Source organism: Dendrobium catenatum, unplaced genomic scaffold, assembly GCF_001605985.2.
Source record: "Dendrobium catenatum unplaced genomic scaffold, ASM160598v2 fragScaff_scaffold_1497, whole genome shotgun sequence".
In the NCBI taxonomy this organism is placed as follows: Eukaryota; Viridiplantae; Streptophyta; class Magnoliopsida; order Asparagales; family Orchidaceae; genus Dendrobium; species Dendrobium catenatum.
The window spans coordinates 1,076,945-1,096,510 of record NW_021319959.1 but is presented as its reverse complement, the minus strand read 5'-3'; the positions used below and the strand labels follow the sequence as shown (position 1 = coordinate 1,096,510).

The following is a 19,566-nucleotide window of genomic DNA, read 5'->3' as shown; positions in this document are numbered from 1 at the left end:
GTCATCTATAAGTCTAATTGGCTTAGTGTATCCTTCTTGTACTAAAATCTATATGCAATAGTTAAGCGATTGGAAAAAATAGACATTCATATTTTTCAAAAATTAAAAGGGATATTATCAAATAATGGGGGTCTACTAAACGAATACCCTTCAGGTGTGTTATGGTTTTCAAAAGTAGCTATGGTCATTTTTAAAAAGTTGTCTAAACCTTAATTTTTGAAACAAGTCTCTTATATCACTTGAAAAGTCCGTATAGGTTGTTAGACTTATAGTAATTGTCCCAATGCTAACCAAGAGGGGGGGGGGGGGGGGGGGGGTAAATTGGTTATTTTAAAAACTTTCTTGGAATTAAAAAAAAAATTATTTAATAACTTTAACACAATTTGATTTTTTTTCCAAAATAAAAATTTCATCCACCAAAATAAAATTGCTAAAAATAAAAATACGAAAATATAAAAAAATACAGTAATTTATAGTGGTTTGGTCCAACTAGACTACATTCACTCCCTCAAGACTCCCTCTTCAAGTATTGCACTATTACTAAAGCTACTCTCCTTTTGCTCCCACAGCAAGGCGGAGAAGCCTTTTCATTTATCTTCTCTTCTACCAATCCCTGGTACGATAGAGTACCGTCATCTTTTCACATCCTCCAAGTGTTAGCAAAGTACCATCATCCTTTCACACTCTCCAAGTGTCGGCTGAGAACCATCGTCGTTTCACACCCTCTTAGTGTCGGTAGAGAACCGGTGTCCTTTCATACTTTCCAAGTGTTGTCAAAGAACCATATCTTCTTCAAAGATCTCCCCTTGAGCTTCTTCAAAAAGATAAGGATGATATTTGCTACAAACACAAAAAGATTCTTACCTTTGAGTAACCATATGAACCCTTCACACTCTTAATAATTTTTAAAAATTCTCTCTCAAACACTATCCCAAATCACTCTCACACCTTTTCTCTTAAGAAAAATGAAGAAGGATTCATTTAAAATAGTTTTAAAGGACTTTATATAGGAAAGACATAAAAAATCATCCAAAATTTTTAAATTTTCAATTTTGACTGTCTATGATTATACAGTATGGCTGTTAATGATTGTACAATATGATCGATGATTGTACATACGAATAGTTCAAAGTTTGCTCATACGATCATGTACGAAACATTCTCGTACACGCACATCATATAGTACGAATCTTATATCGTTCAGTACTATTAGTTTTAATCAAATCATATTTCGTTTGGTATGAAAATGGAGGAGTTCATTTCGTACACTTGGAATCGTCTATACGAACACAAGTTTATACAATATGAATAGTTTAACAAATTTGTTGTTTGTATGGATGAAAATGTATGCATCAATTTCATACTTTGGACGTCATTTGTACAAACTAAAGATTGTCATGGACGAACATTTTAAAAAATTTATCTGTTCGTATGGATGAAAATGTATGCATCAATTTCTTACTCTAGACATCATCTGTATGAACCCAAGATCATCCCGAATGAACAGTTCAAACAATTTACTTGTTTGTATGGACGAAAATATACACATCAATTTTGTACTATGGACGTCATCTGTATGAAGGCAACTTCATACATTACGAACAATACTTAGAATTTTTTTTTCATCCATGATTTGATTAACTATTTATGGCTAAGAACTGCTCCCAACATTGGAAATTTCTATGTAACAAAGCTGAGAGTATAAAAAGCTGTATCTCTTTCTCTGTCTACCCGACCTATAGGCTTTCTCTCATCTGGGACCCTTGGTGTGGTGGTATGTCAATTGCTGATTATTTGAAACAAATGAACTCTATCTCTGCTTATACACAATGCTTTGATTGGAAGGTGGCTAATATTATAAATGGGAATAATTGGGCTATTCCTCCTGTTTTTGACAACCATATTTCATCTCTTATTCAATCTGTTAGTATTGGGAGCCAGGAGGAAAACCACCAATGGCTGGGAAAGCAAAATCCTAAGTTTCATGATTTTCGTACCAATTTTTATAGCAATTTGAATACTGTTAATTGGTACAAATTTGTGTGGCATAAAAATGGTGCTCTTCGCTACTCTGTTTATGCATGGCTTGCTTTCAAAGGCGGTTTGAAAACTTCTGATGTTTTGGCTGATCGTGGGATTATCACTAAAAACAGTTGCTGTTTTTGTCATTCTGACTTGGAAACTCTATCCCACCTATTTTATGAATGCAGTTTCACTTTCAAGGTTGTCAATACGTTACTTCCTTGGCTCAATTGACTAATGATGAGGCCAAACTTGCACCAGGTTTATGATAGTATCTTTGAGCAAGGTTTTGATAACTGTACCAAGATTTTTTACCTCCTTACCGCTTCTGCCACTATTTATTTCCTATGGAGGGCTAGGAATGACAGGATTTTTGGAGGTATTATCGATTGCCAAGCCACAATCACTGTAAAAGTTAGAAAAGCTATTTTTCTTAAATCCAATGGCTGGAAACAGAACTGAATCTTATTTGGGGAGTTGCTGTTCTGAAACTGCATGCAGAATGACCATTTCTTGCCTTAAGTCTGCGATTTTTTGTGGCACCTGTATTTTTGGACGTTTGCGGGTTGCCTGATTGTTTTTGCGAAGGACAATGATGAATGCTGATTATCAGCTGCCCCTTGGATGGTCTTATTTTTGGCAACCAGGGGCCCTTTTCTGGACATACCCGATCGAGATTTTGACCCCTCCAGTGAATTCCAGAACTGCCTGAGTCGTTCTTGGCTTATCAGCCACTATGCTCTATTTTCCTCTTGTAATTTTCCTTTAGAATCCTAAATCCTCTTTTTGTGATTTAGGATTATAGTTGCAGTTTTACTTTACTTGTAATATTTTTTATTTATAAAATTGGCTCCGCCCCAAATTTTTCCAAAAAAAAAACATCTTCTATTAGCAATAAAAGGCGTGGGCCGAATATTAAAAAAAAAAATGAAGATATTTTTCAGTCACGAATGGCCACCTGTCACGTCTTAGAGGCTAATGCTGCCATGGCCAACTAACCAGGCACGCAACCTCGATGATAAATTCTATCGAGAGAGACAGAGAGATACCCATTACCTAATCTACCATCTCGAATTCCATGGCTCGCCTACTCCCCCTCCTCTTCCTCTTCGTCTTTGCCACAACCTTAGCCGTCTGCGAGGAGGATGCCCTGATCCGGCAGGTAGTGAACGGCACCGCTGCCTCCGACGATGTTGGGAACGATCTCATCCTCAATGCGGAGGCTTACTTCTCCAGGTTTCTCCGAACCTTCGGGAAGAGCTACTCCAACTCCGAAGAGCACGCGCATCGATTCAAGGTCTTTAAGGCGAATCTTAGGCGTGCGATGAGGCACCAGAAGCTCGACCCTTCGGCTGTTCACGGAATAACCAAGTTCTCGGATCTCACGCCGGCGGAGTTCCGCCGGAAGTATCTTGGGGTCAGGCCAAGCCGCCGCTTACTTGGAAGCATACACGAGGCTCCGATTTTGCCAACGAATAATCTCCCTACTGATTTTGACTGGAGGGATCAAGGCGCTGTTACTGGTGTAAAGGATCAGGTTTTTATTTTTGAATAAGATTTTCTTTAGGGATGATCTATGTGTTTTGACATTTAGTGTAATTATAATAATGATTTTCTTTAGGGGTCTTGTGGTTCTTGCTGGTCGTTTAGTGCGGCAGCTGCTGTGGAAGGGGCGAATTTTCTGGCAACGGGGAATTTAGTTACCCTTAGCGAGCAGCAGATGGTTGATTGCGACCATATGGTTCGTCTTTCAAACTGATCCTTTCCACCTTTTTTACTAGTCTTCTATTTCCCTGCTGCATGTATTTCAGTGGAAGAAATTGGGTCAAGAGCTCCTGATACGACATGATCAGAAGATAAAGGGATTTGATTATAAACATAAGAAGCTCAATTTTGTCTATGAATTTTTTTTTTAGTGTCATTTTTCAGTAAAAAGCAGTTGTCTTTTAATTCTACAAAATTACGTTATTATATAAATATGATAAAATGGTCTTCTCTTTTCTGTTTTTTATCAAATAGCCTGAATAGTTACTCAATTTTCTTAATTGCTTGTTTTTGTTGAAGACACGAAGATTATTATTAAATAGCTAATTTGATTTCTCTCGGAATGAATTGATTGATTCTTTTTTTTTTTTGGTTCTTCGTACCATAGGGTTATATTTCATTTTCATAGGCAGATCTGTTCATATTTCTATTGGTTTTCTTATTGAACACAGTGACTAGTGGCAGATTTTTTATTTTGTTCAGTTAGTGATAATATATTGATGTGGAATTTGTACACCCATATATATCTGTGCAAATATCTGTCCGTAGGTTGCATTCAGGTCTAGCGATAGAAGAACACATTCCACTCTTAGAGCAGCTCATTCGAGGGACTCGCTTAGGAGTTGGAGAGAGCTTAACACTTGAGAACGACGGACTTGGACCGATTACATCCTCTTGCAAGTTGTCTCCTCTAGAGGAAAGGTGACCTCAAAAGTTCTTCTCTTGGCTAGATACATCTTTATCCATCTAAGCCAGAACCAATACTTCATGATCGATATGTCAATGAGCCACCGACATACATTACCCCCTAGAAGATTTTCTTCACATATGCTTGAAGGCCATACTGGACTCCACTCACCATACTACTATAATGGGGTGATCCAGATCGCTTCGCCATATCCCATCAACGACAGTTCGATAACACCCTCCCTCTTCCACCTCGACAGGGTGATTACTAATCATTATCCGACGTTATCCAAGTTGCCTTCTCTAGTCGCTGACATGCTTGGCATCGACAAGCCTCTATTACAGATTGATGGGACAACTACGTTTCGAACAGGATTTCCCAACTTGAGAACCTAAAGCCCTAAAGACCATGGGAACTATTGCTTAAAATGAGACTGGCTATAGTGGATTGGTTGACCCCCGAACCGATTTTTCTTCTCCGGATCTTGGGCCTTCCGAGCCAACCAAGCTAATCAAGTTAATCAAAAAGTCTATTCTATCCATGCGGAAGACATCGTAGGTAGGCTATCAAGAGTTGGATTCAGGTTCACAACTCAAACAATATGCCTTTCTCTTATTAGACGATGTCATACGAAGACTCAGATTTTCTTAATGAAGATGGAGAGCAATTGAATTTGATCCATACATGGTTCCTGAAACAGATCTAGAAGACAGATAACTACGAATACTAGATGTTGATAAATTGAATTTGATAACTGAGTAGTAGTACCAATTGATACACACATCTGATTTCTTTTTACAGATGCTGATTTTTTTCATAACTTTGTTGTTCCTTCACGAGGACTAAAAATTGATGCGGTGCCTGGATGACGAGAAGGGAAGGTGGAAGAAATATCATTTAACACTACAATTTAGACTAGCTCGCAAGGAGACATAACTCAATTCTTAGAGAAGGGCATTGTAACTCCTTCCTTCGCTTTTGATCAGGAGAAAGTCGATAAAGAGGTGCGCTTCAAGTTGGGGGTGTGCTGTCCATATTGAGCTGTCCCCATAAGGTCCCACCGTCAGGGCATAAGCGCCCTCTTGCCAATTGAAGTTGAAGAAAGAATCAAATCTGAATATTCAGTGATCAAATGATTCATTCCAGAGTTTGATAGATCTTTTGAAGATTAATCGGGGGTGCTAATCAATAGACTTTTATTTTCATCGAATATGGTAGGGGGCAACAACTGCAACAAATCCTCATTTATAAAGTTTTCTTCAGCTTCAGGTGAAAACTGCTATGGCATCGACAACCTATGGACCAATTACATACGCAGCAGATACCTACAAGACAATGCTTTATCACAATCCTATCTACCGACACATGGTTCATTTCATTGGAAAAGCTTGTTCCAACTTCGGGAAAGATTTTTTGCCTCTACACGCTAGGTAGTAGGTCCATGACAAAATGGTACAAAGGCAAGAAGGAAGACAATGATCATTAGAAATGAACTAATGAGAAATGCAGCTCATTCCATATGCATTTATAATCCTTCTAAACCTGCCCACCTACTAAGATCCAAGACTTATCCCCACAATTGACGAGATTGACATTTGGACCAAGAGAAGCCTGGGTTCATTCACCAATAGACTTTTCGGCAGATATTATTGAAAGGAGTACGTTGATGGTTAGAACTAGTATCTTTTTATAAAAGGAAGATGGTGGGAAAAGATAGATCTAAGCTGAAAATTTGTTTTTGGAGTAAGACTAATTGCTCTTCTACTAATCGCCAGTTGTTAAGCTCGCCCCGCCATTAGTAGGAAATTGTCTTAGAAAGCCAAAATCTCGTAGTGGATCAGACAGGAAGTCTAATCCAAGACATCTCGCCACATAAGTTGATCCCGATCCGACAGTCCTCTTTTGCTGGACAATTTGGATGATGTAAATCGGTCTTAGGAATATGGGCACGTGATATCTAAAGGAAGGGTCGAAGCTATTAGTGGAATAGTGCTTACTTTCTGATTAGTCAGGACAGATGTGAACGAATCAACTTAGCTTCATTACCTTCCTACCTTATATTAGAACTAGGAAGAGTCTCTATCACCTATAGGCCGAATAGAAGGAATTAGTGATAATTGTACCAATTAGAGGAAGGAGGCGTGTCACAGTCACTTTCTTTCTTCTCAATCATGAGAAGAAGTTTGCCAATAAGGTTCTCATTGTGACCCTGTGAAATGAAAGTCTTCGTTAGATCGATTGCGTGGGCAGAAATAGGATATGAATCGGTGTTTTGGGGGGGGGGGGGGTTTGGTAGATCGATTGCGTGGGCAGAAATAGGATATGAATCGGTGTTTTGGGGGGGGGGGGGGTTTGGGGGGGGGGTGTTTGTGCTGGATCAAGCCCAAAAGCAGGGCATTCTGGCCTTTCTTTGCTTCGCAACCTTGTGGTTTGATCGGAGTTTGCTGATCCATAGGATGATGCTTTAAGTTGAGTTTGGCTTTGTGTAAAGTCCCCAATCGGTGCCTCATTGTTTAGTGGAAAATACACCTTTTGGTGTCCCCTGCTCCGGCAATTTGCTGAGAAAGTCCTGACTTTTCAGTAGAGGCCATGGCCTCTATTAGGTAGTAGATGTAGTAGGCTTCTCGGCTGAAAGCATATTGGTGCTGCCTTCGTGCCATATGGCAATTCCCCAATGTGATTTTTGCCTGCGGCCCAACCAACAAACAAGTTCTTTCTTAGACTTTTTTTAATATGTTGTCCAGTTAGCAGCATTTACTTTAGTGTGGATCGCCAATACATAACTCCTGCATCTTTTCGAACCCTATAAAAGGAGGAGGAAAGGGAGGAAGGATATTCTGAATCTTCTTCTTCTCTTTTTGCGAAAGCTCCTCTAGAGAAGATTGTATGTCAAAAATATAGTGAGAGAGAGAGAGAGGGAAAAGACAGCTAAGCATCTATATTCTCTGAAGAGATATTCTCAAAGCATTATACTACTTCTCTTATGTAGTTCAAGCTCCATAATACAGAGCTCTTACTTTCACCATTTTTGTATTTCTGTTTTGGATAATAAAGATTTTGTCCAAATCTATCTTCCTCTCAAGCTCACCTCCATTTTCCTTTTCTTATGCTTGAACATCATGTCATTCTCCCCATCGGCTCTCAGCAGACATGTAGCGTAAAGTACGACTCGACATTATCCACGAAACAAAAACAGAATTCAACAGAATTTTTGTTGCGAATGATTTTTGTTGTGCATGATGACATGATTCTTGTTGTGCATGATGACATAAGAGTGTGGTCCTATTGGTCGATTTATTTAGTCCTCTTATCTATGCTTCATGAATCTTCTTATTAGGAAGTACAATGCTAAACAGGACTATGTATTCTCTTTTTCCGGCCCTCTGTGATGTTCTCATTCCCTGGTAGTTAAATTATAAACTTGTTTGATGAGTATTGAACTTTTCACCATCTGGCACTAATAGTGTTTGTCACTTTTTAGCAAGGAAATTTATGGAAATTTGTTACTTTCTTTGGGTAATTATTTTTATTGAATTTGGGCTGGTGGTGGACTGGTTGTTCAGGTCCTTGTCTTGTTTTCTTCTTTTGGAATGAATATCGTTGTCTTCTTGTCTAAGTAGGTGATGGACTTTCATTAGTCTTGCTCATATTAAATGTTAAAATAATATATCTTTCTAAAAAAAACTGGAAACCAACCCAGAGTTTAGCCAAAGCCTTCTAATCAAACTCCAATATCTCCCTGCTAGATTACAGTATGAAATTAAAATACTAAAAAAGCTAATTGTAAATGTGCTAGCTGTATTTATTCTTGTAATGCCATAAAAAGAAAATAAATAAACTGCTTAGCCATCCCTTAAACTTTGCAAACTCTATACTTTCTCTTGATATGAGCAATTGGTGATTTTAGTTCAATACTCATTTTCTGTTTTCTTGCTTTTGCCTTTTCTTCCATGCAAATGGTGTAGTTTATTCATTTGGTGTCATCTTTTTCGAATATTTTGAAAGCTTCATCCCTTCTTTTGGGATGGATTTATAAGATATGTGTTCAAGCTGTTTCGGTCTAGAAGTCATCTGCTTATTGAATTTTAGAACGTCCAGTTGATCCCTGCATTAGTAGTATTGGTTTTTATTCCTGCTTTACTATGTATGAGTGTTGCTTTACATCTATATTTGCTAAATAGGATGTTATTAATATTGTTAAATATTTAAAGCTTTCCTGGTGTTGTTTTGTATTCTTGTTTTCCAATTTCTAGAAGGAGAAATGAATGGAAATGGATTAAAAAAAGATTATTTGTAGCATAACTTCTGGTTTAAAAAATTTATGACTTCTGTTGAGGTGTTTTAATTTACATGGACATAATAATTTTGTTTTCGTTTTCTAATTATAATATTGACAAGAATTTAAAACTAAAAATAGCTCAGTTGCTATGACTGGAATATTTCTTCTTTGTAATTAATAGGCCGAATTTAGAAGGAATAGCCAAATTAAAAAAGGCTGAAAATTAGACATTCAATATGAATCCAAGGTTACCTAAGTGCTTTTTTGTGGGTTGCATGAGCGTGATCTATTTTTGATTACATATTTTATGCAACCTCATGGACTAATAATTGTTTTCATTAAATGATTGGATAAAAGCATTTTATTGGGTGTTCATGAATATTTTTGTAGAACCTTTTTTTTCTCTGGTGAAACTGTAGTAAAACAGCTACTTTTTGCAATATTCTGAAAAGATGATATTGACCATGCAATTTTCAGTTCAGTACACATTTTATGTTTTCCCCTAGCCTTTCTTTCTTTTTAAAATGCAAATAAATATCAGTTTGTTCAAATGGAGTAGGTCTGCTATTTTCTAGATTATTTTTTTGTGGGATCTTTAATCTTGATATTGCATAGGATGTGTTTAGTACTATCATTCGTGTGGAATAACAGCAATTTTTTTTAATTTATAGGTAATATATCTACAAAATTATTTGATGTAGAAAGTGTTGGATCAAATAACGTAAGCAAATAAACAAGATACAATCAATCCTCAATTCGAGAGGAGGATCGTTCTCTCCCATTCCCTAAGACGAATCTAGGGCCCAAGACATCAAGACAAGAACTTTGGAAATCAGCCACCAAAACAAAGCATAACCCTAACCCTAAACAATTCATACTATTTAATATAATAATTCCCCAATTCACTCTCAAGGACCGTGTAATCTTTTACTTAATTAACGCGTAGACCCCTCTATAGGTTTCCTCAAAAAAAAAAAAAAAAAAAAAAAACCCCAATTCAATTCTTAATTCAGATTTCCCTCCCATGCCTAGCCTTCCTCCTCTTTCTCTAATTGTCCCTTGGGCCGGCTAGGCTAGTTCAGGCTGAACCGGTTCCCATTAACAATACCGCCCATGCTAAGGCTTCTAACAATACCGCCCTCCCAAAGAACCACCTTGTCCTCAAGGTGAAAGGAGGGAAACTGATGCTTCACCCTCTTGCAAGGTTCCCATTTTTCCTCATAATCGGGAAGATCCTCCCACATGATCAACACTTCCTTTAGCCCTCCCTCTTTTTGGCTCACCCCTTGGAACTCAAAGAATTCCAATATCACCTCCAACTTATTTGTTAATGTCACTGGTAGTTCAGAACTGGCTACATGCTCCCCAATCGCCCTCCTTAGTTGTGAGACATGGAAAACAGGATGTATGGTTGCTATGGATAGCAATTTCAGCCTATATGCTACTTTTCCAATCTTAGTGCAAGCTTCTCTTTTCTCTTGTTGGCGATGGTTTTCTGCCTGTAAGGTCGTAGCTTTAAGAACACCATTTCCCCTATCTCAAATTGGATGTCCTTCTAATGTCCATCAGTCTGTTTCTTCATAATTTGCTAGGCCCTCAGTAGATGCCTCTTCAATTCTTCCAAAACCTGGCCCTTAGAGATCGACAGTGCTATCGCCTGCAACTCCCCCATACATCTGGACAAGGCATCTACTGCCTTGTTCTCCACTCCTGGCCTATATTGGATTTCAAAATCATACCCTAACAATTTGGATAGCCACCTTTGATACTCCTCTGTCACCATCCGCTATTCCAACAAGTACTTCAGGCTCTACTGGTCCGTTCGGACAAAGAAATGCCTACCTAATAAGTAGGGTTGCCACTTCTAGATGGCTAATACAATGGCCATCAACTCCCATTCATAAACCGATTTCAACCTGTCTCTAGCTGTCAACACTTGGCTGAAATAGGCAATAGGTTGATGATTATGCATGAACACTGCCCCCAATCTATATCCTGAAGCATCTGTCTCCATCGTGAAGGTTTGAGTGAAGTCTGATAGTGCTAAGACTGGTATAGTAGTAGCGTTCTTCAAGTTCTTAAAGGCTGCTGTGACTGCTTCCCCCTATAGAAAATCATCTTTCTTCATCTGCTCTGTTAGTAACCATGCTATATTGCTGTACCCCTTCACGAACCTCCTATAGTATCTTGTTAGTTTTAAGAATGCACTCAGCTCTTTTAGATTCTTAGGCATTAGCCATCTCAATATAGCTTCAGTTTTTGATTGATATGCTGCCACCCCCTCTTTAGATACAATATGGCCCAAATACTCCACATTGGCCTGGGCAAAACAACATTTCTTCAAGTTGGCCCTCATTTAGTGCTCCTGCAACACTTCTATAACCCTCCTTAAGTGCTCCAAGTGCTCCTCCTCTGTCATGTTGTAAATTAAGATATCGTTAAAGCAAACAAAGACAAATCGCCTGAGATAGGATCTGAAGACCTTGTTCGTGAGTGTCTGAAACATGGCAAGAGCATTAGTGAGGCCAAAATGCATCACTAGGAACTCATAATGCCCCTCATGAGTTTTGAAAGTAGTCTTGGGCACATCTTCATTATTCATTCGGATATGATGATATCTTGACTTCAGATCTATTTTGGTGAAGATTACCGCCCAACTCATCTCATCCAACAGCTCATCTATCACCGAAATAGGAAACTTTTCTAGGACAGTCTCCTTGTTTATTGCCCTGTAGTCCATACAGAACCTTTGGTTGCCATCTTTTTTCTTAACTAATAATACTTGGCTAGAAAAAGGATTAACGTTGGGCTTGATAATTCCTGTCCCCAGCATCTCTCTAATCAACTTCTTAATTTTATCCTTATGAAATTGAGGATAGCAGTATGGTTTGATGCTAATGGGTGATACACCTTCCCTCAAGTTGATAGCGTGCTCCTGTTCCCTTGGTGGTAGCAATCCTTGAGGTGGTTGAAAAACCTCATGGAATTGCTGGAACAATGGCTGTACTTAGAGGGGTATGTCTCCTCTCTCCTCTATTCTAACTCCCTCCAGCCTGTGCAACTCCACCAGAAGCCCTCCCCCGCCTCTTGTAAACTCCTCACCATAGTTTTGAGAGATAACATGGTTTTGGATAGCCTTGCATCTCCCCTTATCACCACTTTTCTCTCATCCACCATCAACTCCATCATGAGTGCTTCCCAATTGACCTTGGTGTCCCTAAAGCTCTGCAACCACTTTATTCCCAGGATGACATCAGTATATCTTAACTCCAGTGTAAGAAAATCCCCCCTCATCTAAATCCCCTGGATGGTCAAGACCACTCATCTACAGATTCCCTGGCCTTTCTACACCTTCCTTGTACCCATCATCATTCTATAATATCTTGTATCAACTAATTTCACTCCCAATTGGTTAACGACCTGAATGGAAATGAAATTGTGGCCTTGTGGGTAGCCCACTGTCAATCAATACCACCACCTTTCTATCATCCATCTCCCTCTTCACCTTTATGGTATGATTCATAGTGAATCCTACCACAGAGTTCAGGGAAATCATTGCCAGATCCATATGCAGCTTCTCCATCTCTCCCTCTACCTCACCCTCACCTCCCTCTTTTTTCTTGTCATTACAGACGGTGAGAACCTGAAAAGTTCGGTCTCTACATCTATTATTTCCTGGAGTATACTTCTCATCACACCTGAAACATAAGCCGTTCACCCTCTTCTCCTGCATCTCCTTCTCCATTACCTCTTGAAATTTCTCCCTCTTCCTCCTCCTACTGGCTTCTCCCTGGTGGTCTCACGAAATCCTCCTAATGCAAGACCCTTGTGTGCTAAAAGAGTGGCTATTATCCTGTAAGAGTGATGCAAGCAAAAATTAAGAAGACCCTAATTTTGCAAGCATACTAAAAGACTTCCTAGAAAAATAAGAAATTACAATAGATAAGACACAAACACGCTTAACTTTTATAATATAAATACTACGTTTACAATTTATAACATAAAAGACTCCTAAAACTGCTTTTCATTCACTGAGAAGAAAGATACATATGGGGGTGGACACTTGCTGAGAGAAGGAGACAAGAAGCCTGAGACGAAGAAGAGGCATAGCTCGCAAGCTATCCTAGAAGAAGGAGAAAGGGATACATAGCTCGCAAGTTATCAACGAAAACCCTTAGGTTTCTTCCAAAAATTCAACACCAAAATCCTCTTTTATGCTTACAAAACATCATATATATATATATATATAATATATATATATATAGAAGAAATATATAGAAGAAAATGGGTAGCCAAACAGCCCAAATTATCTCCAACCAAACCAATTAAATTATGGGAAATAAAAGGCCAAGGGGCTGTCTAGGAGCAGCAGCCGAAGAGCCACATAAGGAACCAGAAAGGAAACCACAGGAGACAGGAACGGACACTATAGGGAACCGGAAGAGGCAGCCAAGGGGGAAAGGAACTAACCATGGGAAGGGGAGCCAGGTGGGGAAATCGAAGTGTCACAGAGAAAGGGGGGGAGGGGATGAACCAAATCTAGCCCACATAATGAGCTAAAAAAGGAGGAGAACTAACCATAATAATGAGCTGATAAACAACATCTCAAAATTAATGAGCTGAAGCATAGAAACTCCCAAAAACATAGCCAAAAAAAATCGAGCACGAAATGATCCAATCCCCCCTTTGCCTACATCAGATTCTTCCTCGGTTGAAAAAGCTCAATTCCTAATGAGGTTGTTTTAGATTTATCCCGATGAGACGAAGAAGACGCGTCTAATTCTCTAATCTTTGTCGCATATTTCTTTAGAATCATCACTCGTTCTTGCTTAAATTGTTATTGCAGAAGTTTCTTTTTCTTCATATATTCCTCCGTACACACATGCATCTTCATCTGTAATTTATATAATTCATTTTGTAGTGGATCGGTTGATCTTCCTACCCAAGGAATTCATCTGTCCATTGGACTTGGGACGTCAAGATCTTCTGACTGATTTTTCTCCCACAACCTGTTCAATATTTTTGTCTTTTTCCATTTTTATAAACACTTAAAAAAACACGAAAAAACCTAGGAATATACTAACCTAGGCTCTGATACCAAATTGATGCAAGCAAAAATTAAGAAGACCCTAATTTTGCTAGCATACTAAAAGACTTCATAGAAAAATAAGAAATTACACAAGATAAGACAGAAACATGCTTAACTTTTATAATAGAAATACGACACTTACAATTTATAACATAAAGGACTCCTAAAACTGTTTTCATTCACTGAGAAGATAGATACATATGGGGGTGCGGAGAGAAAAGGAGATAAGAAGCCGAGATGAAGAAGAGGCATAGCTCGCAAGCTATCCTAGAAGAAGGAGAAAGGGATACATAGCTCGCAAGCTATCAAAAAAAATCCTCAGGTTTCTTCCAAAAATTCAACACCAAAATCCTCTTTTATGCTTACAAAACATTATATATATAAGAGAAAAGGGGCAGCCAAACAACCCAAATTATTTCCAACCAAGCAATTAAAATAGGGGAAATAGAAAGCCAAGGGATTGTCCAGGAGCAGTTGCTGAAGAGCCACACAGGGAACCGGAAAGGCAACCACGGGAGATAGGAACGGGAACCACATGGAACTAGAACAGGCAGACAAACGGGAAAGGAACCAGCCACGGTATGGGGAGCCAGGTGAGGAAATCAAAGGGTCATAGAGAAAGGGGGGAATGAACCAAACCAGCCCACATAATGAGCTAAAAAAGGAGAACTACCCATAATAATGAGCTGAAAAATAGCAGCTCAACATTAATGAGATGAAGCATAGAAGCTCCCAAAACACAGCCAAAAAAATCGAGCACGAAATGATCCGACCCCCCCTTTTCATAAATCAAAGAGCTTGAATTGCTGCTCTTGGCTCTCCCTTCTTTTGATTCCTTTGATTTTTCCACTAGTTATGCCAACTCCATGGCCTCTCCTAAGTCATGACGCCTCATGACCTTCACCGCATTTATGATTTCTGATTTGAGCCTTTTCATGAAGTTCCCCTCCAATGCCATCTCTAAGAATCACTCCACTTGATTGGTCAGATGCTCAAACCGCTCACGGTAGTCTACCACCGATCCGTCTTGCACCAGTACAAAGAACTGCTCATAAAAGTCGTCTCTCCTGTCAACTTGGAAACGTTCTAATAAACAATCATTGAATTCTCTCCAGCTCCGTAGGGGTCTCCTCTGGTCCCTCCATTGGTTCCATGACAATGCCTTCCCCTCCTAACATAAGCCTCATGCTGTCAACTTCTCCTCTTCTGTCAATCCATTGACTACAAAGTACCTCTCCACTTTATAGATTCACCTATGTGCGTCCTCCCCTTTAAAAAGGGGCATATTCAGCTTTCTCACCTTCCGATCTCTCCTGTTTCCCCTTATGCCTCCATAGTTCTTCCTTTCCCAAGTGCTTGGACCTCCCCAAGTATGCCGATCTTCCGTCCTTTGTTCATACACAAATCCCTCTTTGCTTTCTCCCATCTTTTCTTCAAATTCAGCACCCTTTCTTCCATATTCCCATTCTTTTCTTCCAGCACATCTTGATTCATGCCCTTCGTACCCCTGTCTCCCTCCCTACCTTCCACCTCTTTCCTCCATGATTTCCACCTCATATTCCCTCCTACGAAACTTAGAATTTGTCATTTTCCCCACTGATCCGTTTTGCCTCCGATGCCGCCGTTTGAATTTGATGTTCCAATAGCTTCTTCATCATTGCATGAAGATCAGAAACTGTCTTCTACGGATGAAATTCTATCTTCCATCGCTGCTTTGATTTGGCTCATCTCTCCTTCAAGGCGTTCCTCCAATGTATCTACCTTCTTGGCCGCCATCCGAAATTTTTTGTAGGTTCAGAAAACCTAGATTTAGATCAAAACAGCCAAAAGTTCTTCCTTCTGGCCGAAAATGACCGTTGATTTTTCAGAAATCAGCCCACAATTGGTCCCAAAATCCGCTATGATACTAATTTTATAGGAAATTCTTTAATATTTCAAGTAAACCCTAACTTGCTACTCGATACATGAAAGGCATATTAGAGTATATATAAATATATTTTTGTAACCTTTATTGTCTTTATTTGTGTGTAAAATATATACTTGAGCTCCTGTCTATTTTTGGGCACTGAAATTTCGAGGTCTGAAAGTTAGATATCCAAATTTAAGCTAATGATTAGCTAAGAAGTTATTTCAGTAGGTTTGATTTCATGAGCTTAGATATGCTTTTGATTGCATCTTTTATATTTCTTCCTAGAGCTATGGCTGATCTTTAATTGAGCTGATAAAAATATTTTATTTGTGTTCATGGATATATCATTCCCGAATTTTTGTTTGTACATATAGAATATTAAATTCGTAATGATGTTAAATTTTCTTTCCAGAATTTTAAAATGTTGGCAAGAAAACACTTTTAAGGATCTTTGTTGAGTGTTGATGGTTGTGCGTTCTAAAAGTTAATGATTTTATATTTATTTATTTTTCAAATTTCTCCTTTATTTTCATTTTCTGTTCTTCTTTGTGCTGATCTTGGTGTTTCTTAATTTCTTTTCATCAGTAAGCTTGGTTTTGTTTTCTAGCTTGGAATTTTGTACATTTCATTTTACAAGATATCTCTTGTTGCTTATTTTATTGTTTTTCGATTTATCTGCGTACGGGATTTTACTCATAAAATATATTGTTATGTTGACTTAAAATTAGCGATGCATTTTTTTTTTTATGTTGGTTTGGATACCCATTATTTTTTTGTGCGTGTACCTTAAGATTTTAAAAACTAAATAACTGATTTTTTTGGAAACATAATGGTTGTTCTCTTGCCCCACATAATTCGTCTTTGTTGACTTTTTTCTTTTTTATCTTCTTTTACAGTGCGATGAGTCAGAATCTGATTCATGTGATTCAGGATGCAATGGTGGGTTGATGACAACTGCATTTGAATATTTGCTAAAGTCAGGTGGACTTGAGACGGAGAAAGACTACCCATATTCTGGGACTGATCGTGCGGGCTGCAAATTTGACAAAGCCAAAATTGCAGCATCTGTTTCTAACTACAGTGTCGTCTCTGTTGATGAAGATCAAATTGCTGCAAATCTTGTTAGCCATGGCCCTCTTGCAGGTATGTATGAATACTCGTGCCAAGCAAGGGTGTGATAAAGGCTTTGCAGTTCAAGTGGCTCATTTCTAAGGCCACTTATTATACCTTAAATTTTAAAGCTATGTTGCACGAATACGCTTATTTATGAGGCATGCTGTATCGGACACGTGTCGAATACGGATACGCCTCCGATACGGCACGAATACGTGTCGGATACGGCTTTGCCGTGTCCAATTAAAATATTATTTAAATTTGATCGGACACGCGTATCCGACACGCGTATCGCTCGGTACTTGGTACTGCTCAGTACTCGGTATTGCTCGGTACCGCTTGGTACCGAGCGATACTAGAACTCAGTACTTCTTGGTACTCGTTACCGCTCGGTACTGCTCGATACCGAGCGATACTAGTACTCGATACTGCTCAGTACTCAGTACCGCTCGGTACTGCTCGGTACTTCTTGGTACAGCTCGGTACCACTCGGTTCTGCTCGGTCACCAGGGGGCAGCGCCTCCTTGGACCCCCGGCATAGGAGCAACATATCTATACTTTTATTAAAAAATTTCATGTTTCAAATTCATGTGGATTAATTGTGTCGATCCTTCGTACTTTTAATTAAAAACTTCATCTGCTGAACAATTTATGTTTTTGTTTTTGTTTTTGTTGTTGTACTAGACATTTAAATATTTAATGCTTACTTTTATTTTGATATTATAAGATACAATGCTACAAATGATGTTGATTTCTTTTTTTTTTTGTCATTTCAAATATTATGCTTTGATTAATTTGTTATTTTTTATGTATGATTTATATATTATAATGCCGTATCCGCGTCGTATCCGTATCCTGTATTTTTAAGAATTGCCGTGTTCCGTATCCGTATCGTGTCGTATCCGTTTCGTCGTATCCGTATCGGTGCAACATAATTTTAAAAGTTGTTCAAACTTTAATAAACTTGAAATCATATCAATTTCCTCCAAGTGAAAGATAGCCTGCTCAATTAATTCTATTAAACTTGAAATTGACTCAATATATAGTTGATAAATACATATGCATGTGTTTTAACTTATTATATATGCACCTAAATAAACATATATTCATAATTAAATAACACTACATACGCATAACATGTGTTTTAACTTTTATATATATATATATCTCGATTGGTAATTAAAATACACCTTTTATTAAAAATAGTAAACTTGACTCAGAGTTTGGTTGAAACTCGACTCAAATTGTTTGGTTTATTAGTTAAGTTTGACTTGCTCAGCCTCAAACTTAACTGCATGTCACCCCTACTCAATACTTGGAAAAGATGGTTCCCTTGCAAAAATTTTTATCTTTTAGAAATATGTTTACTAGTTATCTTAATGCTACATTTAATAATTTTTATAAGATGTGCCTGTGTATAAAACTACAGAATTTATTTTCTAAAGTTAGGGTTGTGAATACAGTTTAGTAATATTTGCTCGAGTCAGTATGTTTTATGGTGTTGGCCTATTGGGTTTAGAAAGGGATTTTATTAGCAATTAATTTCGAACATTAGATGGATTATGCATCCTTTGAATGAGTTCACTAGCATGAAAGTATGAGAAAAAGTAGTAAGAAGCTATCCCAATATGCGGCACTCTTCACTGCATCTTAGAAATAAGACATTATGGATTATTTGTTGTCATTTATCAAGGAGATAAATTAAATGATACCATTTGAATTGAATTTATTATTAATAGCTTAAATAAATCAATCGACATGATTCATTAAATGCCATGGTTTTAAATGATAAGGTTTGAGTTTATTTTATTTACAGTAGCTTAGGTACTTGGTAATAATCTTTTTTTTTTTTTTTTGATTGTTACTGATCTGCTATTGTGACCCCATTCAGTGGCTATCAATGCTGTCTTTATGCAAACATATATCCACGGCGTTTCATGCCCCTACATATGCAGTAAGAGTCAAGATCATGGTGTTCTTCTTGTGGGCTATGGATCTGCAGGTTATGCTCCAATTCGCTTCAAGGAGAAGCCATACTGGATCATTAAGAACTCTTGGGGTGAGAACTGGGGCGATCACGGCTACTATAAAATCTGCAAAGGTCACAACATTTGCGGTGTAGAATCCATGGTCTCAACTGTCACTGCCATTGACACGTTTCATAGATCTTAGATTCTCTTAATACAGAAACAACAGTCTTCTTGTGTGTATAACAAAGTAATGCCTATATCCTGCTGTCTAAATACACTTATATAGCTTTGGTTGTCTGTAATATACGTCTGTAAGTTGATGGATCTGCAAATGGCAGATTAGCTGCCGCTGCAGTAAGTTTATATTGTAGCTACTTAATATTTATAGATGCTTGAAATTAATTTCATTCCTGGGTATTTCACTTGATTTATGCTATTTTTGCCAGGGCTTCTTATCTCTGGTTGTGTTGATTGCAGAATGGCATGATATCGAACTATGGGTAAAATCTTTGGTTTATTCTCGAGTTTAAGGGGGTTTTACATACATGCCACATTATTCTTATTTTTCTGCATTTATATATTTAAATTCTAATTTTTAATATTAATTATTTAATATTTTGTTGATTGAATTATATCAAAATATATACGTATAAAATGTCTTATTTAAAAAAAAAGTTAATATCGGTGATATTATGTATTTTATTGAAGGAGTTGAGGATGTGATCAACAATA

At 37.9% G+C, this 19,566-nt stretch overlaps 1 protein-coding gene across 1 annotated transcript; it reads left to right on the top strand.

Moving 5' to 3' along the window:
* The first annotated feature begins 3,053 nt into the window (after positions 1 to 3,053).
* On the top strand, positions 3,054 to 19,265 carry LOC110116542 (cysteine proteinase 1-like). Its single transcript, XM_020850151.2, has 4 exons — positions 3,054 to 3,559; positions 3,644 to 3,763; positions 16,648 to 16,894; positions 18,756 to 19,265. Exons 1-4 carry the CDS (start codon positions 3,101 to 3,103, stop codon positions 19,034 to 19,036), a joined length of 1,107 nt encoding a protein of 368 aa, XP_020705810.1. The 5' UTR covers positions 3,054 to 3,100; the 3' UTR covers positions 19,037 to 19,265.
* The last annotated feature ends 301 nt before the right edge of the window (positions 19,266 to 19,566 follow it).